This window comes from Lonchura striata, chromosome 5 (assembly GCF_050655825.1).
Source record: "Lonchura striata isolate lonStrDom1 chromosome 5, ASM5065582v1, whole genome shotgun sequence".
Classification (NCBI taxonomy): Eukaryota; Metazoa; Chordata; class Aves; order Passeriformes; family Estrildidae; genus Lonchura; species Lonchura striata.
The window spans coordinates 63,571,028-63,598,254 of NC_140707.1; the positions used below are offsets into that span (position 1 = coordinate 63,571,028).

A 27,227-nucleotide genomic window follows, 5' to 3' on the forward strand; every position below is an offset into this window, starting at 1 on the left:
TCAGGCAAAGCTGAAGGCATCATCTAGAATGGTGGGGAATTTTACTCAGGATTAGTGAGAGGTTGAATTTGCAAGAATAAATGTCTTCCATGCAGTTCAGTGTTCAGTGGAATATTCTGATGATGTCACATGCTGTGTTCATTTCTAGAGTTTGATTAGTATTTAGGGCAGTGAAAAGTATTTCTTTCTTACCTACATTCATAGTGTGCCATGTTCACTGGATAAAATGGAAGAGCAGGAAATGTTTTATGAGAATGGGTTAATTTCCATGAAAGAAAGGTTAGATAGATTTTTTTTTTTTTTTTGAGTTTTGGGTATAGGCTTAGAAAAAATACTTTAGTTAGAGTGGAAAGAACTTCATGTGGAAGTGAGATACTGTGGCTTTAGTTTTCTGGTATGGTCATTTCTTGCACAGCTCCTCATTTCAGTGTTGAGTTCAAAAAGTGTCAAGCCATACTTGAAGTTGCATTCTGTTTCATTTACCAGATTCCTCTAAACTCTGCTGTGTTCCAAATTTCCTGGGAGGACTATTTTTGTTAAAGATGAGTTGCATTTTAAAATTAATTAAGTTGTATTTTGTAGGTATTCTTGAGAAGGCAGTTTTGCAGTAATTATTTATAATAAGCTTCTTGAAGTGCTTTGGGTTTTTTCTTTTTATTTGCTGGTCTCTGACACCTTTGCCTTCACATACTTTCTTCTAATTGTAAAAGATAAGGTACTACCTGTCCTATTTTTTACCTCTGCTGAGATTTCAAGGCTGGATTCATTAAGAGACAGCACAGATCTGCCAGGAATTGCTAATACAGAAATATTCTTGTACTTGGCAGACAGCAGTGTAGATAGGTAGACTCTGATTTGAGGAATATCTTCTGCTGTTCTGATAGACTTGAAATTTTGTTAAATATGAAGCTGAGGATCTCTTTGATTAACAGAAAGTAAAAGAATAACATTGATCAGTAGGTCTTGGTTTAAGAACAAATAAAAGGTTGACAAAATACTGCAATTTTTTGATTCCTACTTGGTGATTTTGGAGATGAAGAGACCTTGTTGTCTTTAAATTGCTATAAGCAAGTTGTTACTGATTATTCATGCAGCAGATTTTTTTTGAAGGCACACCTTGGGAGGAAAAGGGCACTAGACTAAGGTCACTAGAAGATGAGACATCATTTTCTAGGACTGTATGCCAGGGTCAGAATGACTGGGACATGCTGCTTGCCTTTATCCTTGTTGATCCTTCCTGGGGTTTGTCACAGGAGGCAGAAGTGGCAATCACAGTGGGCAGTGTGGCTTTTGGGTGACTGTCATTTGACACTTGTATCATGTGAACCAAAGACTTGTGTGCTGTGCAGCAAAAGGTAAAGGAAGTGTTAGACCTGCAGTAAAGCAGGAATTGGAGGAAATCTGGATTGATGGAAATAGCTTTCCATAAAAACAGAGTACTCTGAATGCAAATATAAGCTGGCTTTTCATAGTTCTTTCTTCAAAGCACATATAAAACCATTTTAAAAGAGAACATTACCTTTAATTTCAAATATGATGATTTTCATGGCGTTTCTGGGAATATTTTATCTGAGTATATTTCTTCTGCAGAAGATAAAACGTTTCCTTTGTAAACAGGGCCAGAAGTTAAAAAAATAAAAAATTCATAGTGTTCAGCCACTTCCCTCACATAGGACTGTCATATGTATCTCAATCATGGACTTCCCCTAAACAGCAGAGGAAGAGATTAAAGTATACTTTGTTCTGTGATCATCTGATTATCTTTTGATCTTTCCTGTTCTTTATCTGCTTCTACTAAAAGCCTGGTATAGAAATACTGATCACAGCTGGGGGTTAACTTCATAGGTGAAATGCAAGAGCTTTGTCTAGGAGTGCACAAGAGAAAAGAGGAAATGTACAGGAACCCAAATTGGAATTGGAAATGCAGAAGAATACTCATTGTAAGCTTGAACAGCCTTTCTTTATCTTTTGTCTTGTGACCCAAGCTTTCAAAGCTTAAGAGGTCTTTTGATTCCTAAAAGATGCTTTTGATTTCTTGCACTTCAGATTACTTTATACAGTATTTTGGTAGCCCAGTGAGATTAGGAAGTAATTACTGAGAGCTGTAGATAGCAAGTGTAAGTCAAAATACAAACACTTTATTTTTACTGCTGCCTCAGGCTGAATCTTAAAGCTGTTTTTGCCAACCCATGTGTCATGATTTAAAGGAATGCTGTAAACTTCCAAAAAAATAAGAGTTGAACATAAAGTGACATAAAAATGAGCTTTCCTTAATTGCACTGACTTACCTTTTCTGCTGTCTTTTTTTTTAATAGATAAAATTTAAGCCCATTAAATTTGTGATTTTTTTCTTTTCTCTGATCCGGGGAAATACCTGTTTGACTGGATGTTAATTGTATTCAGCATATTATTGGATAGTTACTAAAAGTGTCAGTCCCTGGCTTCTTGGGCATTCTGAACTATGTTAATACTATGTTATTGCTTATAACTATTACTAATATAACTTCTTAGTGCTGATGTAATTACTTTCCATATCTGTCCTTTATTTAGAATCTAGAAGTTTGTTACACTAAGCAGGAGGGAGTATATGTTACTCTTTTCTTGACAGCATAGTCGAGCAGACTTGTTAAATTGAGATCCCTTGTATGGGGATGTTGGTTTGTTTAATCCTCTAAGACATTGCACATGGGTGTGTAGACTTGTTTTTGAAAGAAATACAACCAAGGAAATAGATAAGTTAAAAGAATAAAACAATGTAAAGCATAACTTACCTTTTATTTTCAGCTCTTCAGTCATCTTGCAAACTAGAACATGGGAAATACACAATGTTTGTGATTCAAGTGACACACATGGTTGTTCTTTTGCAATAATATAATGATAGCATATTTTGATTATGCTTCTGATTTTCTAGGTCAGATAGGAAAAGAAGGAATAGTTTGTACCTTCCAAACCAAAAATAGTTTTCCTATTTGTTCAATAATTTCTACAGGCTAGAGCCTGTGGAGATTGTGGTGAAATATGGTTTAATTGCTTGAGATCACAGCAGTTCAAGTATCAGAGCAGGCCTTTTTGCTACCTAAGAATATCAGATCATAATTGCTACAATAAAAACTCCTGACAGGGGGATGTTAAGTGCTGGGATAGGTTGCAGTTTCTTCCCCCAGGGAGTTTTGAAAACTCAGCAGTGGACAGCCTGACCTGACCTTGAAGATGGTCTCCTCTGAACAGGAGGTTGGGCTGGATGCCCTCCAGAGGTGCCTTCCAAGCTCAGCAGCTGGGGGTGCACTGAGGAGTGGCTGTGCAGAGCTTGCAAGTGGCAGGAGCTTCCTTTGTGGAGAATACTCAGTGCACGTCTTCTGTGTGTTTTCAAATGTTTGGCCTTATATCTGCTTATTTCCTGTTGGTCTGTTCTATTATATGTGTGATCTCCAGGTCTTCCTCACAGCAAAGAAGGTACATGTTTATGAAATCACAAGGCAAAGTTTAAAGTAGTTAAAATAGCCTATTTGTTTTAGCACGGAGAAGAAAAGTTTTAAATATCAACAGTGCTTTCATTCCTGTACAGGAATTAGATTTTTTATTTGAGTATAAGTATAAAAGAAGGTGAGGAGTGGTCTCATATTTCTCACTGTATAAATTTGTATCAGTGTTGGTCGCTTAGCAACCCTTCCTTACCCTCCTCAGAATATTCTCTCAGAGCATGTCCTAGAAATACCTAAGCCTCTGGTTAGTTGGTCCTATATATATATATGCTCTGGAGAAATAGTAAATAGCACTTCCAGCATGAAAAATGCATGGAGGTAAGAATAAATAAATCAGCAGTTCCCCTGTGCAAACAACATGAGTGGATGTGCCAAGACCTCTGACCTCACACAAAACAAATTTGATGGATGATTTTCTGCTTTCAAACCTGCCACTCCAGTGCTGCCTCAGTCATGGCCTGAGTCTTTCTTTGGAGAGATTCAAGCCATTTGCATTTTATTTATCTCTTGTTCAGACTCAGCAGTGGGGCTTTGCCATAGGCCAGGCTGAGGTGTGGTGGGTGCTGTGAGAATGATACTCTGCAGTAGGACCCCTTCATGCTTGACAGCTCCAGAGTAAAGATTTCCGTGGCAGACTTATTTTAATAATTTTGACATGTGAGCCCTGAGTAAACTGATATTGTATTGTCACCAATATACTGCTTTCAGCTTGCATTATTGTTTTAATAAGACATCGGAGTATGCCAATATATTTGCATATTTTAATAGCACTCAGAAGCAGAACCAATTCAGAAGACTTGTCTAGAAATGGTGAAAGAAAGATGGACGTTCTTTTCAGTATGTTCTAGGAATTTATTAGAAACTATAAAATGCTGAAATATAAGACAGAGAAAAAGTTCAGATTGTTTTAATAATTTAAATTTAAGATAAATGTTTCTGTGTGCTAACTTGAACCAATAATTCTTGATGATAGAAAGCAAGTGAGCTGGAAAGACTGAAGATTTTGAAATCTCTCTCCTGGTACCTGGTTATCAGGCTTTCTGAGGATATCCTGTGGAGTATGAAAGAAAATTCTATGAAGAGCAGTGAAACTGATGAAGTTTGTTTTCCTTCTAATCTGTGCTCTATATTCCTTTTTTTACCCCTACTCCTCAAAAAAAAACCCAAACAAAAACCAACCCAAAAAAAAAGCAATAAAACAACAAAAACCTCTAAATTGCCAGCCAATGCCTGCTTTTATGGTATAGGAGGAGACTGAGGCCATGAAGCTTGGTGGGATAAGAGGGAGCAAGTGTCCTTGTCTGGTTTGTATGTGGCTGTGCACTGGCTGACTGATAGAGCATGGGCTGCACTTTTATAGCCTCTTGCTCACTGGGACACTATGCTGAGTTTCTGTTCCCCTCATAGCTGTTCATTTTCATGGACATGCTGTCCAGTTGGTTCTGATGTGGTTTGGGGGGCTGAGAGGAGACAGCACAATCACAATCCCTTATCTCATTAAAAGCGAGACTGAAAAATTATACCCTGGACTACCCAAAAAAATTACCTAGTTAGGATGAGATGAAGTTTGTGTGCTTTTACATGTTTTAGATACAATTTTTTTTTTGAAGAGGGAAGGTTACTTTTCTGCTCTGATCTTGAGCTCCCTGTCCCACTTTAGGTTTCTCTTTCAGAACTTAATTTAGATATTGTGCATGCAGTGCTGTTCTGTTGGAGGAACTCCTGTCCTCAGTGCAAATTGTAATTTGATCAAAAAGTTTTGCTGTCCTGTAGTAATAGCCAAATTAAAGTGTCATGCATTATTCTCTTCCAAGGTACTGTAATGAAAACATTTATTTCTAATAGCTTTTTGCTCTTTTTGAATTTTAAACTTTGGCAAAAGCCTATTTACTTCCTATTGTCAATATACTGAAACTATCTTCATGCAGAGTATTCTAGGTTCCAAATCCCATGGTACCTAGTACAATCAAATTTTTAGGGGTGTTTTAGATTTATAGAAGAGTTACTTTTTTTTTTCTGTTTTCTTTAGGATGCAAATTTATTTTGAATTTTTATAGAAGCTTTATTGTATTTTTATGTCACAAACTGGCTTTATTCCCAAAGAACAAATCATAAAGATATGTGGTAATACAGAACACAAGTGCAGATTTTTAGGATGTTTACTCTTCATGCAGTGAGAACAACATGCTTGTTTGAACAAGGAAAGAGCAAAGTGCCTTTTGTTTGGGAATTCCCGTGCATCCTAATTCTCGGAACAACTCCATGGGTAAACTCACTTTTGCTTCCAGTTTCTAGGTTTCTGTACTGATATTAGTATTAGTTAAGCACCAGCAAATTGTTCTGACCTTCACCTTGAAGGACCAGCTGGGGTTCAGCCCCAGTTGCTTGAATATAATTTGTATTGAACAAGAGTAGTGACCAAACTGGAGCAAGCAGTGTCACAGTGTCACCTGTCTGATGGCCACAACAATGCCCATTTAAGTGTGAATATTAGCATGTGCTGGATGCAGGAGTGGTGGCTGAAAGACAAACAACAGTGGGCAGAACCAACCTGGGTAACTGTGCCTCTTTTTTTATGTGCTTATCTGTACTGAAAAGTGATTGTCCAAGGTTTAACAGTTTTAAAAGACATCTCAAAGTCAGGTACTTTTGATTGTGATTATCTTTTCCCACAGATAAGAAACTGGAGTGTAAGAACTAGCTGGTGATTAAGAAGGCATTAATATTTAGCTTGCTGAACTAGAACCAGAGTCTTTGGCTGGATGGCACCTTGTCATGCCTTTAGGAATCAGAGACCCTCACCAGAACTAGCCCATCTTGGATGCCCTTGCTGGCTAGGCTCCTCTCCCTGCTCTCTGGAAGTATGCTAACTTCACTGCCATAAGTGCAGAGTACCTTACTGAGGTGTGACTTCAAAATTGCTTCTTGTTGGCAGTTTGAAACATGATTATGGGGGAATAATCTCGAGTCCTGCTGTTAAAGGTTCTTGCAAAGGAAGAGTTGCTGCTGACACTCTGTAGTGGCATGGAAATCATAACAGGATGCTGTTTCCAGAGGGTTGGCAGCTGAAATGTTTTTATTTCTGTGCTTGTGTTCACCACTGATCTCACATGCAGGTGCAGAAGCATGTAACTAATATGCATCAGGGCAAAGCTCTGTGCAGACAGACAGATATCACTTTTCCCCATCCCCTTGTTAAATGCAGCTTGCTCATTGTAATAAGGTGGTGGTGGTCTTGCAGGCTCAATGCTCTGTTGTATTTTATGACAATACTTCATGAGTGGCTTCCTAGTTTTGCTACACAAGAAAATGCTGGCATTCAGAGTATTGTGGAAGAGAATTCCTCACCAATCTAGCTGCTTTATTGCTGAGCTTGTTTAGCTTTTCTGGTCTGACATACTTCTTCATAAAATAAATACAAAACTCAAGGCAGACAAATCTGTTAAGCATGTCACATAGTATGTTTTATTTGTCAGTGTGCTTTCTGCTTGTTTTCTGTGACAAGATATCCAAGATGTCAGTTCCAAAAGTGGAGTCCTGTCACACCTTGTGCACTTTATTCTGGTGTGAATTCTGTCTTGACAGCTGACAGTCCAGCCTGGAACAGTTTCAGATCTCTGTGAAACTCTCACCTGCTGCTCATTTGGCATTCAGTGCTGTCTTTGTTAAGTCTTGAATATTCTCCTGTCACCCTTGCCTGCCTCCTTCTGACTAATTATTCAGTTTCCTTGAAGAAATAATGCTTTTGGAAGAGTTCACATCTCCAATCATCTTTAGCTTCTTTTTTTCAGAAGAAACTTAATGGGGAAGCAGACATTCAGTAGTTGTGGACTGTAACTTGCAAGTTTGGGAACTTTGTGCTCTCTTGACTTGACAATTGTCTTGTCAGCATCTCTTTTAGTACCTCTTTTTCTATATTTCTTTTGTGAGTTAGAAGCAGGTCATACCTTGTTCTTTCTGTAATTTTAAGGAAAGTAATGTTCCCTGTGTTGGTCTTACAAATCAACATGCTTGAAACTGGCTTTTGAATTCAAGAATTGCCAGAACAGTGGAGGTCTTAAATATTATTTTAAAAAAATATGCAGCTGCAGAGGTTCTAGAGAAAGAGGTATTAGTATCTATAAAAGGAACTGAAACATTTACAGATTCCTAAACTGCAAGTGCCACTTGCAGCTTTTCCATGAAAAGCACATGAAGCTTTTCCAGTCGCACATAGGAAGCGAGAGCCTAGGTAGCTAAGTTTCAACAGTCTGAATACTTAGGGAGTTGCACTTTTTTCAATCCCTTGCTAATCTTGTCTCTTACAACCACAGAAAAGTGTTAGGTCCTAAGCTCATGACTGCGTTTCCCCATGTCCAGCCGCTGATGTACAGCAGCAGCACTCACACCTTGGGCAGCCTTTAAATCTAGACTACTTTTGTAAGCTGCTTTCCTTTCTCATTCATGGCACTTCTGTGAACCTCCTTGTCTGAATCATGTTCTCAACATCAATCTCATTTCTTTTGTGCTGGTTACAATCTTGATTTGCCTCTTCAGTGTCATTATTACCTGCTGAGTTTTTAGGCTTGGTGGTGAAACTCTAGCTAAGGTCTGAAATAATCTGAATTTCCTCATTAATGAGAAGTGTGAGTCACTTTCAGTTCAGCATAGACTTTTCAGTTCTTTCACATATTGTTCAGTCAAGACATAAGTCTCTGCAGTCTTTGAAGAGCAGACAAGGAATAGACTAACATTAATACAAATGTTGGATCAGAATTTATAGTAGCTTTGCAGTTCATAGAATGTGTTGGGTTTTTTATTTTTATTTTTTTCCTCTCTTTTTTTTTTTTTTCCCTTTGGTGTGTTTTTGTTTTATTGGTTTAGAATAAGACACAATCACTGGATCTGTGTGCCAAGTTACAAGGATGGGTTACTTGGGCTCTCTCTGAGTTTGGTGGAGATCAGAGAGGCTTTCCCCTGGGCAAGGGGGTAATGAAGTGAGAATTCATCCCTCAACACCTCTACCCTTGCTCAGCTGGTGTTGTAAAAACATGAAATGGTCTCAGCATTGAGTCAATGATTTTGTCATTTGTTTCTGTCAATAATGGCATCAGAAATAAAGAAAATTCTGTATCCGTTTAGTTTGCATGGAGAATTCTGTACCAAAATTACAGATGCAGAAATTGCCTACAAGTAAATATGTTTCATTACAAGTGTGTGGTTTTGGGCTTAGCAAGGGAAGGTGAGATACCACAAAAACAGTGTACGAGAGGGTTTGTGTATTTGGAATGTGAGGCATTTGACTCCTTTTGTGGTGTTTGCGGACATACTTTGAGAAGTGAACTGAGCCTCATTTCTTCATTCTGCTTCCTCCAACTGTGCTTTCTCCTGGATATGCAGAGCCTTTCTAAGAGCATTTATATTTGTGTGACTACAAGATTAGCTAGGAAATTATTGAAAACACATTTTAAAACGTAACCTGGGATATTATTCCTCTTGCTCTGCTGAAGCTTTGCATGCTGACCTAGAAGATGGATTGTCCAAGATAATAGGTACTGTAATTTACTCTTCGAATGGATTAATTCTTTTCTCAGCTACCTGCCAGTTGTGCTTAGCGCTGGTAAATTGATCAAATGGCCACATTACATAGGTCCTTCTCTGCTGTCAGTTAGACTTTGCTCAGCTGCTCTCTTCATGTGAAGATGTGGCATGAAAAGGTTGGAAAGTATCTAATGTGTAAAACCCTTTTGTGGTAAACCCTTCTGTTGTAAAGCAGACTTAAAGCAGCCTGTCTTACACTATGCTATTGCAAAGGGATAGACAGGAAAAGTGGGCAGGGGAATTGGGCAGGCTGTGGGTACCCTGTGTAGGACACTGGTGGCTGTGTGCTTTTGCAGTAGCATTAGAGCAGGATCATGTGCAGTACTGTACCAGAACATCTTCCTCACTACACCTCTTGCTGCCTGAAATGGTTGGACTTCAACATTAAGCAATACTTTCCAGAGAGAGAGAAAGCTATGAAAGAATCCCTTAATGTATTCCTAGACTCGTGGACATAATTTTCATTTTGTTTTCAGGAGCAGGTTTTGATTCTTTGCTTTCTAGGGTCTTTGAATAGGTAGACTATTTTACAGATTTGCTATGCTAAATATACTCAGGCAGTAATGCAAGTATTACATTCACGTGATGTGTGGACACAGATCTGTTCTTGATGCTTTCTGATTTTATGCAATCTCTCAAATGCTCTGTTTTATTTAAATGGCAAAAGAGGTTCTCATTTCTCAGTTTTTCTGATTTTTTTGATTCACAGAAACTATCTTAGAGCATGGACACCAGTAAGAAGTCAGAACCCCCTTTATCTGTAGAAATGGTACAGCAGAGGGCCAATCCTGACCGCAGTCCATCAGCATCCATCTATGTTCCAGAGCAAGGTGGCTACAAAGAGAAATTTGTGAATGCTGTGGAAGATAAGTACAAATGTGAAAAATGTCACCTCATCTTATGCAATCCTAAGCAGACTGAATGTGGACACAGGTTCTGTGAAACCTGCATGAATGCCTTGCTGAGGTATGTCACTTGTTCTGGTAGAGCATGTTGATAACTTTAAATATTGTGAACTACTGCCATTACTGTGAACACCATTGTAGCTTTAGGAATATGTTGAGCCCTCCACTGTTACTTGCTTGAGTATTTGTTATCATCTGTGTGCTGGTGCAAACATTTTTGCTCTACTCTGCGTCAGGGTTAGACAACTGAGCTTTCCATCACTATTGTTGGAACAGTTGTTAAGGTGGTGCAATCCTGTGTAGAAATGTGTTAGGTAAGAATTTAGTTCCCTGTGGAGGCCAAATGTTTCACAAGACCTCTAACTTGGGTAATCTGGTGTCAAATACATACAGTAGTTGTGTGAGGAAGTGAGCTTGTACATGTTGCTTGGGAAGGTGATACCTAACCTGGCGTGGACCCAGCCTCGGAATGGGTGATGGGACCCTTGGATAAATGTACCTGCTTGTGGAGCAGTTTCCTTGTAGCCCTTCCAGCTGTTTGTTATGGGACTGGCATGTCCTGTAGATTGCAGGAGGGTCAGAAAGGCTGGCATCTCTATTACAGATTTGTTTGGGCCAGAGTGCAAAGAGGTGAGTGAATGATACAGATGTAAAATGAGTGCTGAGAAGTGCAATCTTTCCCAGTCTACATAAGAATGCAAGTGCAATCATTCAGGCAGTATCTAGGTCTTAAGTGCCTGTGCATCAGTAGATTTCTTTGCCTCTCAACTTTGGTGCATTACTGCTGGCTGTATTCAGTAATGTGATTTCAAAACTTTGTGTAAGGTTTGGAGACCATTCAGCACACTTCAGTCTCCTGGGGTACATAAGCACCGAATATGTTCATTTACTACTGGAAAAGCAGAAATACAGAAGATACTTGGCTGGATGAATGTTGTATACTGGACTACTATAAGAGAGAGCATTTAACTTTGGAAGCCTTGGTGATCTGCTTCCTTTTTGTGACCACTCTGACTCTAGATGTTGGTTTATATGCCACTTGGAAATACTGTAATCTGATATCTAATACTTAGATATATAAGTCAGGGCTACATGCAGTATGGCAAAAGAGTATGGAAGTTATTGCAATACTCAATCTCCTGATAAGGAGTAATCTCTGTACTGGGCAAACACAAGGGTCCATAGCTCACTAATGCACTCCTGCAGGTTTTGTGCCTGCAGCATTTCAAATTTAAAACAACAACAAAAAAACCCACCAACTTTTCTTTTGACATACAGTGAGAGGTGAGGTGTGGTATTTAAGAAATGCCATTATTTCTTATTCAGTATGTGTTTTTGGAAGACTCTTATCTGGTTAATAACAGTGACTGCAAAAAACCAAACACCTGCCATGCTTGGATGTGAACAGGTTGGCAGAGCAGATCCTTGACAATCTAAGCAGTAACAATTCTGGCATTGCTAGAGTCTGGGCAATTTTCCTTCCCTGCTGTGAGGGAATGTGAGACATGCACATGTGTTTATTACAGTGTAGCCAGAATATGTGTAATTTTATCTTTCTGACTTTCCGGCCAGTCTGTTACTGAAAAGGACACGTGCTTAAGGCCATTGAGTTATTTCACTTTAAGTGCTTGTTGTAAACAAATCCTTTATTAAAATAAAATTTACACACCCCCCTTTATTTTTTTTTAACAAATAGAGTACCTTAAAACTGAGAGTAAAATGGGTTTATGTTGTTCCTGTATTTGGCACTAAATTTTTTCACTCAGTGTTGATACTCTGTTGCATATACAAACACAGTAATTATATGCTAGCAACTTCTGTTCCAGGGTTGTTTGAGGACAAGGAATTGGGAGTTAGTGGAGCTAAAGCAGTAAAGATGTCTGCTCAGTATGCAAGAGTAGTTTGAAAAAGCAAGTTGGATGCTTGAATGAATTCAGTAAGAGCAAGGAAAGCATGTCATTGTATTAAACACTATATGCCCTGATGTAGTTTAGATTCCCTTTTTTTCTCTGACTTATAAAAAGCATTATAGATACTGAAGCTTCAAGGTACTTAAGATGCTCAGAAATGTGATGAAACACAAAATGGCTGGTTTGAAAAGCAGAAGCCAGCAAGATGATTTGAAATAACTATACAGAATATATAACATAATTGAACTTTTTTAGCCTTTGACATTGATTTGCACTGCTGCTGGCAGCCACAGCTTAGGTAGCCTGTCAGTGAGTTGCTTTATGAAAGAATTCACACAGCTTTAACCTAGTGCTTTTTGACTCTGTGCTTTAGAAGGGAAATAATTTTCACTGTTCCCATTTTATGTGGGGAAAAGGAACTAAAAAGGAACAGAATCACTAGGTTGGAAGAGACCTTCAAGATCACTGAGTCCAACCCAGCCCTAACACCTCAACTAAACTATGGCACCAAGTGCCACATCCAGTCTGTTTTTAAACACATCCAGGCATGGTGACTCCACCACGAATGAAGCAGCCTGCTCTGGTGGAAGGTGTTCCTCTCCATGGCAGGGCAGTGGAACCAGATGAGCTTTACTCCTTTCCAACCCAATCCATTCTATGATTCTAAGGGGTTTACACTACAACAGTTGGCAGGTCAGAACCAGAAACAGCTGTAGAAACTCAGCTTTTTCTGCACTCCAGTTTCTCTTCACAATCTGCCCTGCTCCTGATTCTGCCTGTTGTCCAAAAGGTCACAAGTTTAATAATTAGTTTACCAAGACAGCTATAAGGCAGTAGTTCAGATAGAGGAGGCAGCAAGCATCTGTAACAGTTGCTAAAACCAGAACAGACTTGAAGGAGATGGACATAAATACTTTTTTACCCTAAGGATATATAATTGACTGTCTGAGAAAGTAAATTTTCATTAGGTATTGTTTGAAAAACAATAATTGAAGAAACAATATTTTGCCTGTTTGCACAGATTGAGAAATGGCAACTATTTTGGATCAGATGCAGACTGAAAAACAGGGAATGAGTTTTGCTAATTTGAAAACCACTGTGCAGTTGTCTGGAGACATTGTGGTCATTTTACTTTGAGCATGCCATATGCCCAAAGTAAAGTTTCCAATTTACACTGAAAACTCAAATGTTCAAATTTATTGAAATAATGTTGTATTTTCTCCTTACAATTAACTATATCCACTTCTAATGGTTTTAGAATATATTGAATAATCAAAACTAAGTGCTTCATAAACTGAAATTCTTGTACTACAAAAATTCAGATGAGCTAAAATAGTTTTTCTCTTTTCTCTTCAGGTCTTCTAGTCCAAAATGTACAGCATGTCAAGAAAGCATAGTAAAAGATAAGGTATTGTTAAAATTGTTTCTTATTCAAGAGTATTGAACTGTGTGGCATACACAAATTGTGCTACTGTTATGTGGTAATTATTTCATAGACCTAATAAGCTGCCTAAAAAGGTAGGTTTGTCATAAAACCTAAGCCATGCATTTATAGAGGTAGGTGGCTCATTTTTCCTGTTAACCTCATGGTAGAAAACATGACAGCTTCATCCCAAAATGTCGAGACAGGTGTCACATCTCTTATTCATAGCTGGGAGCTGCAGCAACACATTGCGGTTGTCCTCCCATCAATCAAGAGGATAAGAAATATTCCATTTCCTGTAGATGCAGGGATGTGACAGGCCTAGGTGAACACTGATTTGGCTCTGGACCAGTGGCTACTGTTTCACTCATCTCTTTTACAGTGTGGTGTTCAGTGAACCCCACTGGAATTAGGACAGTGGGGAGTTACAGTAATGATAATGGAATCAGATTCTTTTTTATATGCATAAGTTATTTCAGTGATACCCTCTTCACTGGTTTTCACATCACAACTTTTTGCTGCCTTTGAAACGTTGAAGGTAGATAAACTTCTTGACTTAGTACATGGTTTATGTGGTTTTACATTATTGCTAAAGTGTTTAGTAAAGTTTTTGTGCTAGTAGTCTTTCTTGCCCAAATGAGTACTTGTGTTCATAACAATTTTGAAGAAAAGTTTGATGGGTACATTAATCTGTCTTTGTTTTAATCCAGAACAGTTCTCTGAACAGTTTTCAGTGTAATTTAGTTTTGACATGGAGGGACTCTCCAGAAGCTCAGACCAACAATACTGATGCCTAATTTATTTGTTCTTTTAACTCTTGACTTTCTGGCTCTCAATATACATAAAAATGTACATTTATTATGAAACTTCAAATATCTTTAAAAAAGGACAAGAAGGCCGATGTATACTAAATACTTATTAGACTAACTCTGCAAATTAGTGTTTTTCATGAAACTGGAAACCTCTCTTTCCACAAAATGCTGAAGTCCTAAATCACAGAAATGCTTTTAGATAGTCTTTGAAAAACTTGAAAGGTTGTCTTCTTACCTTACCTTCAGTCAGCAAAACTCTGCATACTGACCCTGTGAATTACTTTGGAAGAGATACTGCAGCATAGCCAATTGATTATTTAAATGAGACTTATTGATTCATTAAACTTCCCACACGCTTCTGAAAAGTAAATAGAAATCAGTGACCTGTGTCAGATGGGATCAGATGAGTGATTGCAGTGTTCCCTCCTTCACTGATACTGGGAATAGGTTCATAGTCACTGTGGGCAGGTGGATTATAATTCTTGGTTAAGTGTTAGCATGCAGAACCATTCCATAATTGCAAGTGTGCTGCAGTGTGCACATTATCACAGGAGTCTGTTTATCAGAAAAGCAGTCATGGGTTGGGCTTGGTTCTTAGGTATTTCTTAATGGCTATTAAAGCAGTTGAAAAACAATTAGAAGTTTATCTCTTTAGTTTTGGACTTTAAAATAGCATTAATGGTTTTCAATTCTTGTCTCTGTCTAGTTCCTGCCTTTTGCAGTTTGGCTCCTTGAGAGTTCAGTTGTGTTGTCTCTCATGGGGTAAAACTCAAACCCCAACCTTTCTATCTGTAACTTCTTCCAGTTTTATTGTGGACAAAAATGCTGAAAGTGCTTATAAGTATTAAAATTGAGAAATAGTTAAAACCTGCTTATCTGTGAATAAGGTTCCATCCAAAACCTTAGAAAATATCTGTAATTATTTGTCACCACTGATGTGCAGGTAGGTATTCCAGCCACCCAGTCTCCTAATTTTGGGACCACAATTGATGAAACGCTTCCTCCCCAAACTACTGTGCTTTCAGTCTCTTTTGTCCTATGGTATTGTGCCTAATACAGCAGCTCCCCAAACAATGGGGAGAGTTCTAGCCTGTGCAGGCCTAATATTGGCAAGCAAAAACCAAATTTGGTTCTTTCTTGTACCTTTCCCTTTATTGTATTTACAGTACAGCTGAAACAGTAGTAGAGTATCTGTCCAAGTACTCTTTCATTGAGCTGCTTTGCTGCTGAGGAACCTCAGTGTTGTGCACATTCTAGAAAAATAGAATAGCAAGATTTTATTTCTGGCATATAAATCTAGAATTGACTGACACTGTTGTAGCTGAATTGCATGGCTTCTACTTTATTTGAACTTGCATATCCTTGAATGGCTTTCAGTTTCTAAAATTAAGTGATTTTTGATTTTTCAGGTATTTAAAGATAATTGTTGCAGGAGAGAACTACTTGCCCTTCAGATATATTGCAGAAATGAAAACAAGGGCTGTAAGGAGCAGCTGTCTTTGGGTCAATTACTGGTGAGTTAATCTAACAGTCTTAAACTTTCTTTTGAGTTAGAGATTGATTAAAAATTCTTGCAAATTAAAATAACAGTCAGTTTCTTACCTTACTCACACTGGTGGTTAATGTGATTTAGAAATGTTATGATAGATTTAAATTGTTTTAAAACTCAGCTTTTTTATGAACTGTAAGGAATTCTAAAAGAATCATGTGATTGTCTGGCACTAAAGCTTGGAAATATAAACGTATGAACCAAATGAGAACTGGAAAGAGAAACAGAAGAGTGAAGAATCTTAGTGTGTACTTGACAAATGTGAGAAATTTGATTTCTATTTTTGTGTGTTTTTATTTATCTTAATCCTCTCATGTGGTGTTTATATTTTAAATTAAACCTTTAGCTTCTCCAGAGTTGTTAAAATAAGCTGTAGCTGTTTTGGTGAAGGCATGAGATAGCAGTAATTCAGCAGTTGTATGGTATGGCTGCACAGCAGTTTGCAGTAAGATTTGTAGATTCTTGCTTTGAGTGAGCAAGCACAGGTACCTAAACAATTTAAAGCAGCATCTGTGTTTATGTGGAATAATACCCATTTAAAAAAGGGGCTTACTTTTTCTTTAAATGGCCTGGGTAGAATTTTGTGCTGTTAGAATGCTTTTAATGTAGGAGTAGCTCATGTACATCTGTAATGCAGTGAAATCAGCTGTCCAGTTAAAGGGACTGTACAGTCAGAAATGTATTCCTGAATAGTTTTATCAGTGTTTGCTCTTGTGGGTTGAAGTTCACAAAATAACTCTCCTTACTTTGGTTCTGAAGTCTTCAAAGGATGGAAGGCATCCACAAAACTTAATTGGATTGACTTTTTTTTTTTCTTTAATCTTTCAGATGCATTTGAGGACTGATTGTCAGTTCGAAGAACTCCCATGTCCTCGTGCTGATTGCAAAGAAAAAATACTGAGAAAAGATTTGCCAGACCATGTAGAGAAGACCTGTAAATACCGGGAGACAACCTGTAAATACTGTAAAAGCCAAGTCCCAATGATTATGTTGCAGGTGCAGTATTTTCTTGTGTATATACATCAAGATTCCCTACATTAATGTAGAATAATAACAACTTTTCTTGACCTTCTGTAGCTGCCAAAAGAGCTTTAGCCCTTTAGCCAGAATTAATAATTCAAAAAAGAAAATAGGCTGACTTTCAAAACATGTCTTTTTCCTGAAAAAAAAAGTGCATTGAACAGGAAATATTTTCTTTATTCTGATGTTCAGATATTTTATTTTAAAAAGTTCAGATCCACTGCCTGGTATTGATATTGAAGTTAATTTTCCTGTGCTTTTTAGATTTTTTTTGCAATTTTGATAATAAATGTAACTACTATAATAACTATCACATATTATGTAAGAAAAGCATAAGCATTGCAATTGACTGGAAAAATAACATCTTCTATGTCGTCCTTCTTGGGTACTGTGTGATCTGTTATGGGAGGAAGGGAAGAGTGTAAAACCAGTTCTGTCTTATGAGAGGAAAGGAAGAATGCAAAAGCAAATTGTACCTTGGCATAATGAGCAGTGGTACATGACAGGACAAGGATGAGTTACTGCTGTTCTTGGCATCAGAGTAGCTTGTCTGATAGGCAGCATATTGAGGGTTAGAATTACAGAGCAGAGGTTGAGAAAGTCATGCTTTTTTACACATTGAATTTTAACTTTGACTGTGTTTATGTTATTTGACATGGAAAAATATGCTGAATCTATCTTGGTATGATTTGAAGTATTTTAAAATTGTCTATATAGTTTCTGTAGTTTGATGGACTTGGATTTCACACCTTCTTACTACAGTAAGACTGACAAAAGTTTTATTCTCATTTGTGTTCTTGTATGTTGTTTGTTAGGTGAAGTCTGACAACGATGAGAAGTGTTCTTTGCTTGGAGATGTTGTTACAAAAAGGCATAGGTAGAAACTTGCCAAGTTCTGGTTTAGATTTGGCTCTCAATTAACTGAGTGCACACTTGCAGGGGCTGGTAGTTCAATAACTGTGCCTTACAGGTGGCTGAGATGTGAAAATACACAGAAAAAATTGTCTGTCCTGTATTTATTCTTGTACATTCCAATACAGAGGTGAAATGTATTTAGGTAGATTATGGATGCTGTTCTCCCAGAATTATGATTAGGCTGGGGATTGGCATGAGGCAAAAACTGATATTAAAAAATGTGTGGTGTCTTAACAGACAGAATCAGTGAGTTTTTACTATGTTCTGCAAACTTGATAGGCTGATATTTTTGGGGCTTTCTCCTAGATTTTTAAAAGTTCAGTGGTCATAGAAATGCAGACGTGGCTTCTTTGTTGTGACCTGATTAAAATGTTATCTCGCTATACTTTAGTAATAAGAATCAGAAGCTTAATAACACTGTATGTTTGAATCTTAGAATCACAGAATGGTTTGACTTGGAAGGGATCTTAAAGATCATTCTTGTTCCAACCTTTCTGCTGTGGGCAGGGAGAGCTTCCACTCAACCAGGTTGCTCAAAACCACATCCAGCATGGCCTTGAATGCTTCCAGGAATTAAGCATTCACTGTTTCTCTGGAAAATCTGTTCCAGTGCCTCATGATCCTCACAGTCTAGAGCTTCCTAAGATCTAATTTAAATCTGCCCTCTATCAGCCTAAAACCCTTCTCCCTTGTCCAATCTCTACATGCCTCTGTAAAAGAAGTCCCTCTCTGGCTTTCTGTAGGCCCCTTTAAGTACTGTAAGGTTTCTTTTGACTTCTCATTTAAGTTTTGTCGCCCCGTTGACAAAACTAGACTTTTAAAGATGAACTTGAGTTCATCTCTGGGTTCTGCAGCCTGGAATTTTCTCTAATGTAATGACTGAAGCTGGCCTCAGTGACTTGAACTGAAAACGGAGATGGGGGAGCAGACTGAGAAAAAAGGTATGCAAATGGAAACAAAAAAATTTACTGGAGAACATGTGGTTCATGTCTTCATAGAATCCCGTGACCCGTGGGGTAGGAAATCCCCGTTGTTGGAGGCAGACTCCAACAAGTTAACAATGTCAGTAGAATGCTTTTGTAGATTGTATTTTTCTTGCCTGCATGCTCACTCGCCTCTTAATGTCCTTTGTTCAAACAGTCTAAAAATTTAGGGTTTCTTTTTGTCACAAACCTACTTTTTCCATCCTCTACCCCATGACAGATAAAGATGGTGCATTGTTAGAATGGAAATTAGTAGTATGAAATGCTTCTGGATTACTGTATTTTTCTGTATATAATCCACAAAGCTGCTTGGAAGTGCTTGTCCTGTAGCACTGATCCTCAGACAGCAGCAGAGTGATACGGATCTGGAAGGACAGCACTGTTTTATGCCTGGGCTCCTCCCTGAAACCCTGGCCATAAACCAGACCCTGCCAGGACAGTCTGGGCTCTGCCCAGTGCTCTGAAATACAGCTGGGCTGACTGGGATAGCATCAGGGAAGACCCCAGACATTGTCCCTTGCTGCCTGTCACTGCTCTGGAGCCAGACATGTTCCTAATGTGGCACTGGCTCTTCTGTGAGTAGTGTTAATATCCTGGCCTGCCCTCACCTGTGCTGGGAGCCCTGCATGTGCTATGACCTGTGGTTTGTACTGCATTTGGTGTTTGGCTTTATGTACTCCACTGTGTGAATTGAGGTTAGGAGGGAGGGAGTTCTGCCACTGGACTGGGGTTACTCTAGTATATCCTGAAGTCTCTGGAAAGGCTTGCTGTGGCTTCAGTGGGTGGACACTGGGATGTGGAGCAAGGAGGAAAACAGGAGAGAATGCTAAGGAGTTGCATGTTGCCTTTTTATCATGAACCAAGACTTAGTGTCACAGCCTTTGTCAGATGGTTTGGGTAGGTTAGGGAACAGGGTTAGGGAATGAAAATTAGGGAATGAACATTAGAAGGGAGTATTACTTGTCTGGTTTTGTAGTTGATAAATAATTAATGATGTGTGTAGGGCATTAGGCTCCTAAAGTGGTTGTGTGAGATGTCTCCCTTCAGCACAATTCCAGATGTGTTCAGAATGAGAGGCCCAGGTCCAGCTCTTGGTGCTTTGGGGCTCCACTTGTCAGAAGAGCATCGCTGTCACCCTGGCAGGCTGTTCTGAGGAGAGGGGGTGGCATTGCTCCTGGTGGGTACCCTGCTGGGGCCAGACTGCAGATGGCTCAGGAGCTGTCCCAGCTCTCTGGCTGAGGAGCAGCTGAGGGTTCCCTGGTTCCTGTGGCTGGGACTGCACCACGTCCCAAGTGAGCGAGTGTGAATGGGGAGCATGGCAGGGTAGATGGCTCAGGACAGCATCTGATGGCCTGCTTTAAAAGGAGGAGATACACGACTTCAGATGGTGGCAGATTTATGCCAGAATTCCCACCAAGGCCTTTCACATCTTGGAGATCAGATCTCCTTTACCTCGCGGTTTTCTTTCAAAAAATAGACCTGGTTACTGGGCAAAAAGGGCCATGCTATTTGTTCTTCCCTTTCTAACAGGCTTGTAAATCTAGAGCTTTGTTTCCTTTGCTTTCCTGAAGTACCAGAAATTAAGCAGTGTGTTTCAAGTTGAATGGGACGTGTCACTTGACAGGAAACAGATTTTTCATTTTGTTGAGAAAACAGAGGAAATGTAAATTCAGTTATCTTGGGTCTGACTTTCTTCCCTCACTGGGGTGGTAGGATTTGACAGCTATGCTGAGATACCTGTCATCTTAAAATCCCTCCCTGCCCAGCATCGTGATGTGTAACGGTGAGTCCTAGTATCAGGTGTATGGGAATCAAAATTAGAAAAGAATAGGAAGAGAATCTCTGGGAGTGGATAGTGTACATTTCTGATGAACTTTTCCATGCAGTATATGCCCTTTCTAGAAAGGACATCTGCACTGGTTCTGCTTTCTCTTAAAGATGCCCAATTTTGTAAGTAATTGTTGGGGGTTAAAGTTTGACTTTGACTACTGTTTGATTGTATGAAGTAAAACCAATAAAATGGGAAGCAAATAGATTTGCTTTGCATGGGAGAAGACAACGAACCTCTTGGTTTTGCTTCAGAATATCAACACCTCCATCAAAAGTATAAAATTATGTTTGAGCAATTGCAGTTCTTTAACTGCGCAATTGGGAATAATAATTGAAAAAATGTTGTGGGATTTTTAATTATTGTAGGATGCTTTTCTTTGCAGGTAAGTCCTTTCTTAATTAAAGTGTAAGATCTGATTTGTGGTTTGTTTACTTTTTTCCTCTGTAGAAACATGAAGATACAGACTGCCCATGTGTCATGGTTTCATGTCCTCATAAATGTAGTGTTAAAACACTCATGAGGAGCGAGGTAAGAAGTCATGCCCAGTGTTGTGCTGAAAAACTAAATAATGTCTTTAGTAAGATCTCGCAAGAATTTTGCCAGAAGCCATTTTCTTGTTAAAATGTGAGATCTAAGGAAAAGCTTTTTCTACCACACAGTTAAGTGTGATAACACTCAAATATTTTTAATGAGTTCTTGAAAAACTTTTTAAAAAGAAACTATTTCTTAATTTGAGTCATTATTACACTTGGCTTGTCCAAGGTTAGTGCATGTCCTTCTTGCTTTTGTTTTTACTATCTTTCCCCCTGCCCTTCCCTCGTTTCAGCACCATAAAGCAGCATCTTGGGGTAGTTAGCTTATATTAAAATACACAATTATGATTCAGTTCACGTTGACAAGAGTTAGTAAAGACTATAAAAATGTAGATGTGAAATTTCATGGAAAAACTTAAATTACTATTAAATCTATTTTTTTTTTTTTGGGGGGGGGGATAGTAACTGATACTTAGAGAAATGGCATAAGATTAAGGCTGAGTACAGCACTCCAACAGCAGATGCAACAATGCATAAAAGTTTCTCCTGATGTGTAGAAGCTTCCAGTTATATGTAAATGAAAAAAACCCTCAAGCCTGGCTTTGAAGAGATCCATGTTCTTGTACATGAAAAGATAAAAGTAGCATGTGTCAAAATTTGAGGTACTTAATTTTTCCCTTAAGAACTTACTGAAGTCTTCATCACTCAGTAAGCCTGTTTTATGGAAAGTGAAGTTTCTGATCTGAGGATGAGATTTTCTCTTTCCTGTGCTACTTACTTCCCAAGCTGGATTTATACCATTTTTCAGTTGCACTTGTAAATTATTAATTGTAGCAGAGTGCAGAAGGCACATAAGACTCCTGCCAAAGTTTAATGCAGTCTTTTCCTCCAAGATAATGAAATACAAAATATATGATAGATACTGTATTTATTAAGAGAAATTGAGCTGTTAAGAAAAGAGAAAATACATATACTGGCCAACCCTACCAGTGCTTACTGCCAAGATTAGATCCTGGTTTTGGAGCACTTTGGCTTACTCTTAAACCCTGACTTCAGCAGTTACTTTCAGAAGAGATGTGTCTGAGTGCTTGTAAGGGCTGCACCATTAAAGGCTGGGTTGTTACACACAGAGTCAGAATGAGGTTTGAAACCATGGGTAGAAACAGAACTTTAAACAGCCCTTTGCCCTGCATCATCTGTTGCTGTATGTTGCTTAATTTTTTTTTTTTCTAATACTGTGAAAATATATGTATTCCTTGGTTGCATGATTAGGGACAAGAAGTCTAATGCAGAAAATGGGAAAATGCCTGCCTAACAGTTTGAGAAAATTCCAGAGTGTACAAGTGGATATCTGACTGTAGAGTAAAAGGCAATTTTCATGTTTAATTCATAACTCTTTTGCAGACTTCTGGTTTTCAGAAGTTGAAAAACGTGGCATTCTTGTAAAACCTGTTAGACCACATGTCCCTTTCTTACTTCATTTTTTTTCTCCACTGCGTGTCTTTTGAAACGATACTGTGAATTTCTACAGGTAGTGTTTAGAATACAATAGTTGTGAATCAGAGATGAGTGACTGATGGCATCTCAGTATGAGATTTTAAAGACTCTCTTGTCTGTTCCAGAGCTACACATTGAGAGCAATGTTGATTCACCACTTCTTTCCAGGGAGGTGGCTGAGCTGAGTCATGTGGGGCATAAGGTGTGGGAATTTCAGATGAGATTCTGCAACCCAAAAGAGTGATGCCAGCTGAGGAGCCAGGCTCTGGCTTCTGACTGATTTGTGGGAAATACAAACTGCAGACTCTGTTTTTGAAAAGAGAGTGTTTCTTAGGCTGTCCTTTCCAAAAATGTCTTTCTGCTCCAACTTTTAGGCAGTATGCATCCAGCTGCTGCCATCTGTGCTGCTGCTGTCCATGTATATGTATATGCTTCTGTGAATTGGTTTACTTTTAAATGAAAAGTGGTCTGTGCTCATAATAATCCAAGATATTGGACTAAATCTCAATCTGTGAAAAATGCAGGCATTTTACTAATCAGTTTTAATCCTGTGTACTGCATTTTTTAAAAGTTACTTAACTGTACCTATTCTAAAATTTTGTCTGTTTCATGCAGTACTTGTTTAGTCTTTTTTGTGTAGTTTAACTGTTAAATTTAGGCACGGAGAATTGCATGTTATGTTTTGAAAAGTCGGTTCCTCATGAAATTAGGATTAGAAAAAAATGTACCGTATTACAGTGAAACTGATCTTAAGACTTGCTCAGAGCACCAGTAAAAAAAAAAATCCTTTTTTGAGAAAATATTAGCCATTCACTAAAGTCAAATGAAATCAATTATAGAGTATGTTCTTTCTGTTTGTTTTGGTCTTTTTAAAATTGGGTTGCCCATTGAAATAGTCTTTGGTAGAAGTTTCACTGTATATTTAATGTATCATGCTGTATACTGTATTGGCATGTGAGTGTGGTTTACATATGTGTATATACAGAATTAGCACTTGAGATCAGACTGGAGAAAATATACACATGTGTGTTGTATGTTCTGCAAATGGCACACAATACAAACCTGATAATCTCTGCCCTTTATGTTATCATGCCAAAGTCTTTTTGCCAAAACTCACATTTTTTTCCTATTGCAGTTGAATGCACATTTGTCAGAATGTATTAATGCCCCAAGTACCTGTAGTTTTAAGCGTTATGGCTGCACTTTTCAGGTCAGTATATAACAATTATACTTCCCAATTGATGAAAGTCTGCAAATAGAACCTAATTCTTTGACATTAAAGTTCTGGACGTCTCTAGTTTCAGTTAAGAAAATCATCCAGTTGCACCAAGTGATTATACAGGAGATGTTTGATTTTGCATTTTAAAAATAAACTACATGAAAAGCCCACACATTCCTGCAGTGGTTTGTGAGTTCAGGTATTAGGTGTATCTTGTCAAAATAGGAATATGATACATTTGAAGAACTTGTTAATGTAGGATAAGAGGAAAGTCTCTTTAGTTCTTCGGAGAATATACTAGTAACTTCAGTTCTTTCTATTAAAGCATTTTCTTGAACTAAGTATGTTTATATTTTCTCTCATTTGTGTGTTTTAATTGAAGTTACATATAGGTTAGCACACTTAAAACATGTATTTTTATGTGCATTAATATGTCTGTGTGCACATAGGTGTATAATCAAAGCATGAAATTTATTTTTTTAAAAAAGTTTTAGGTTTTAATCCTGGCAATCCCTGCAATATTTAAAAAAATAAAGTCAAACCTGGGAGTTTAGTTTCAGTAGTATTCTTCCAGTTTCTTCCAATATTCTGCTTCCCTTACCATAAATCCTGGGGAATTTGGATGCTTATGTAATTAAAATATTAGTCAGGACATTTCAGAAACCGCTGACAGGAAAAAAATGGTGTGTATGTGATAGAGTGATTAATTTGTTAGCCCATGGTTATTTAAAAGTACAAGGACTCACTGAAGAGCAACATGTCTCTATAGATGTCCTGCAGGTATTTCCAGGTTCTTAAATAATGAGCATTCATCTTTTTAAATGTTAACAGTAATGCTCTTAGTGGTAGAACTGATCAATGCTGTAACCCTGCCCACTGTTATGTTGTACGTATTGCCATTCATTTTATGTATGTATATGTGTGCATATATGTACATATATCCACATATATATTTTTAGTACTTTATATAGAGTACATACCTTGAGGATCATTGAAACCCTTTCAGTTGCTTTGCAGTACTATCTACCATCAAAGCTAATTATCCTCTGCATTGCAAAGCACTTGCTGAAGTAGGTGTAAGCAACACAATACAAACGAAGTAAGTAATGTGGTCTGCATCTTATGTACTCTGTATAGAATCTATGTGTGTTCTGTAAACTCTTTATATAGTGATTATTTGTAACAGCACTTATAGGTTGTGCAGAGGCAGCATATCTGAATATCATGGAACAATCATGGTAACATCATAAACATGACAAAACAGGCATTGTAATAAGTCAGTGTAGTTTATAAAGCTGGCAGTTTCCAGTGATGATAAATTTATCTTAAATATTTGTCTTTAATATTCAGCTGAAGGAAAATGTAATGCTTATGAAGCTGTTAATGAAATAGAACAGAAGTTTTAAATTACTGTTAGTGGAATTGGAACTTTCAGATTTTATATGATTCAAGGGTTTTATTGTGCTTTGTTTAGTTCTAAGCTACACAAAGGACTCTAAAATACAACTCATTTTGTAAATCTTGTTCATCTTTATTGTTTCTGAGTTATCAAGCACACTGGATGGAGATACATAGCAGTTGTATAAAACACTTGCTATATTAAATGTATTCCTGATTTTTTGTAAATTCCCAAGTAGATTTCCCTCCTCTCTACAGTTCTGCAACAAGGACCTGTGAACCAAAATATGTAGTATTGGTTCAATGTCTTTATATACTCTTTCTTTGTAGGTTTAAAAGAAGTGGAATTGGCTAAAATGTATAAATTCTTTGTTGTCACAGGGAACAAACCAACAAATTAAAGCACATGAAGCCAGCTCAGCAGTGCAGCATGTTAACTTATTGAAAGAGTGGAGCAATGCTCTAGAAAATAAGGTATATCTTCTACTCACTTCTAATTTTCATTGACTTCTTTAAATCATACAAAAGTACTGGAAGAAGCACTTTTTTTCCTGTTTTACAGCTGTTCAACATTACAGCTAAAGCACTAGTAGATTTCAAAAGCTATCAAGCCATTTAGCATGTCTTTGTACCTTTGCTATATAATAAAATGCTGTGAGAAACTTGGCTTCGCAACTCCATGGATAATTTTCCTTATTGATAACTTAATGAAAACACTTTCTTCAGATAAATAAACAGTCCAGTGTTATGTTTCCTCTCTGAGTTGTCTTCTTACAGAACAGAGTTTAGAAAGCCATGGCAGCACTGTGAGCTGTATCTTTGCTTGCTAATAATTTTTCCTGACATAACTTCAGAAGTGTGTAATAAACTGATTATTTATTTTATTTATTTTTATTCTTGCTCTCCAAACCTTAAGGCTTGCACAGTTTAATTAAATTAAATATACTGTTACTCATGGGCATGATGATGTCTGCTTTAGTGCTAGACCAGCATGAAGTTCATGTTGCAGTGTTTCCTTGGGACTCCAGGTTTTAAATTGTTTGGGATTTGGGAGATGCTGGGAGTTGTATCATCTATGATCTTGTGAATAAGCTTGAATGACTTAACCACATGTTCTGTGAATAAAATTCAAGCCTTTGATTTAAAAAATGCAAAACTTCAGAACAGATTGCAGTTTTCTTAAATCCTATTGAAAAAAAAAAAAAATCTTATATGGACATCAAACTGATGTTTCTGTATTTTTAGGGGAAAAAAAGATCCCAGAATTACCAAAGTATTCTACAAATGCAGGCACAAGAGTGAGGAGCCCCCTTCAGACTTTTCTCAAATGAGTTCACAAGTAGCAGTTCCAGTGTAAGCTCAGTGGCATTAGGGTATGGTTTCTGTCATCTCAGAGCAGATCATAAGCTAGATCACAAGAAACTCTGTCTAGGAAGCACATTCCTTTCTTGTCCTACAGAGGTCTCTTCTGCCTGGGTCTCCAGCAAGGTCATGCAGCTGCAGGAATTGTAGTTTTAAAGCAGACGTTAACTGGAATAGTGTAAATATGTTTTTTGCCCCCAGCATGGTTGTTCCTGAACTGAACTTGAAGCCTCTTAAGGAAGCCATTGAACCTGGCAGAGTTCTAATACAAATATTTTTAGACAAATTTTTCTACATGTGTAGGTAGGTCTTAGTTTGATGATCCCTAACATAAGTTTGCTTTTGCATCTGAAACTTTGTCAATTTAGGAACTTTACATTTTTCAGTTTTGAGAGATACAGATTCATATCCTTAGTTCATTTTTCATTAGTCTGATGAAAACTATGCAACTTATTTCACATCATAGGAAAAAACCCACCTTCCCTTTGACTTGCAGAATAGATCATGTTCTGCCTTTTCTCAGTGTCCTGAGAGGTGCTTTGTCATTTAAAAAATGCCCAGTGGTTCTGTGTTTGTCTCTTACAGACCTTAGGGATGATACACTTCACTACTGTTTTATGCTTGACTTCTGTTTCAACTTTCATTTAGGACATAACTGCTTATCATCATATGTCCATTTTTTTTGTTTTTACTTCCTGCTTTATAGACTTCTTCCTATTCATAATAAAGAATTGAATCACTGGAAATCCCAAGCCAGTGCCAAGTTACCAGAATAGCTAACCACATGTCATATGTCAGTGACTTTAGT

General features: G+C 37.8%; 1 protein-coding gene across 10 annotated transcripts in view; it reads left to right on the forward strand.

The window, feature by feature from the left end:
• TRAF3 (TNF receptor associated factor 3) overlaps positions 1–27,227 on the forward strand; it is a 66,104-nt gene that overhangs the window by 25,120 nt on the left and 13,757 nt on the right. For 6 of the 10 annotated variants that reach the window (XM_021541371.4, XM_021541365.4, XM_085580781.1 and 3 more), the window contains 7 exons: positions 9,772–10,028; positions 13,234–13,285; positions 15,522–15,626; positions 16,490–16,657; positions 20,858–20,938; positions 23,576–23,650; positions 25,439–25,531. In XM_021541371.4, coding sequence (XP_021397046.1) covers positions 9,787–10,028; positions 13,234–13,285; positions 15,522–15,626; positions 16,490–16,657; positions 20,858–20,938; positions 23,576–23,650; positions 25,439–25,531 — 816 coding nt within the window. In that variant the 5' untranslated portion in view covers positions 9,772–9,786. The remainder of the gene's footprint in view (positions 1–9,771; positions 10,029–13,233; positions 13,286–15,521; positions 15,627–16,489; positions 16,658–20,857; positions 20,939–23,575; positions 23,651–25,438; positions 25,532–27,227) is intronic. The other 4 variants (XM_085580784.1, XM_085580786.1, XM_021541373.4 and 1 more) reach the window with 3 other exon arrangements.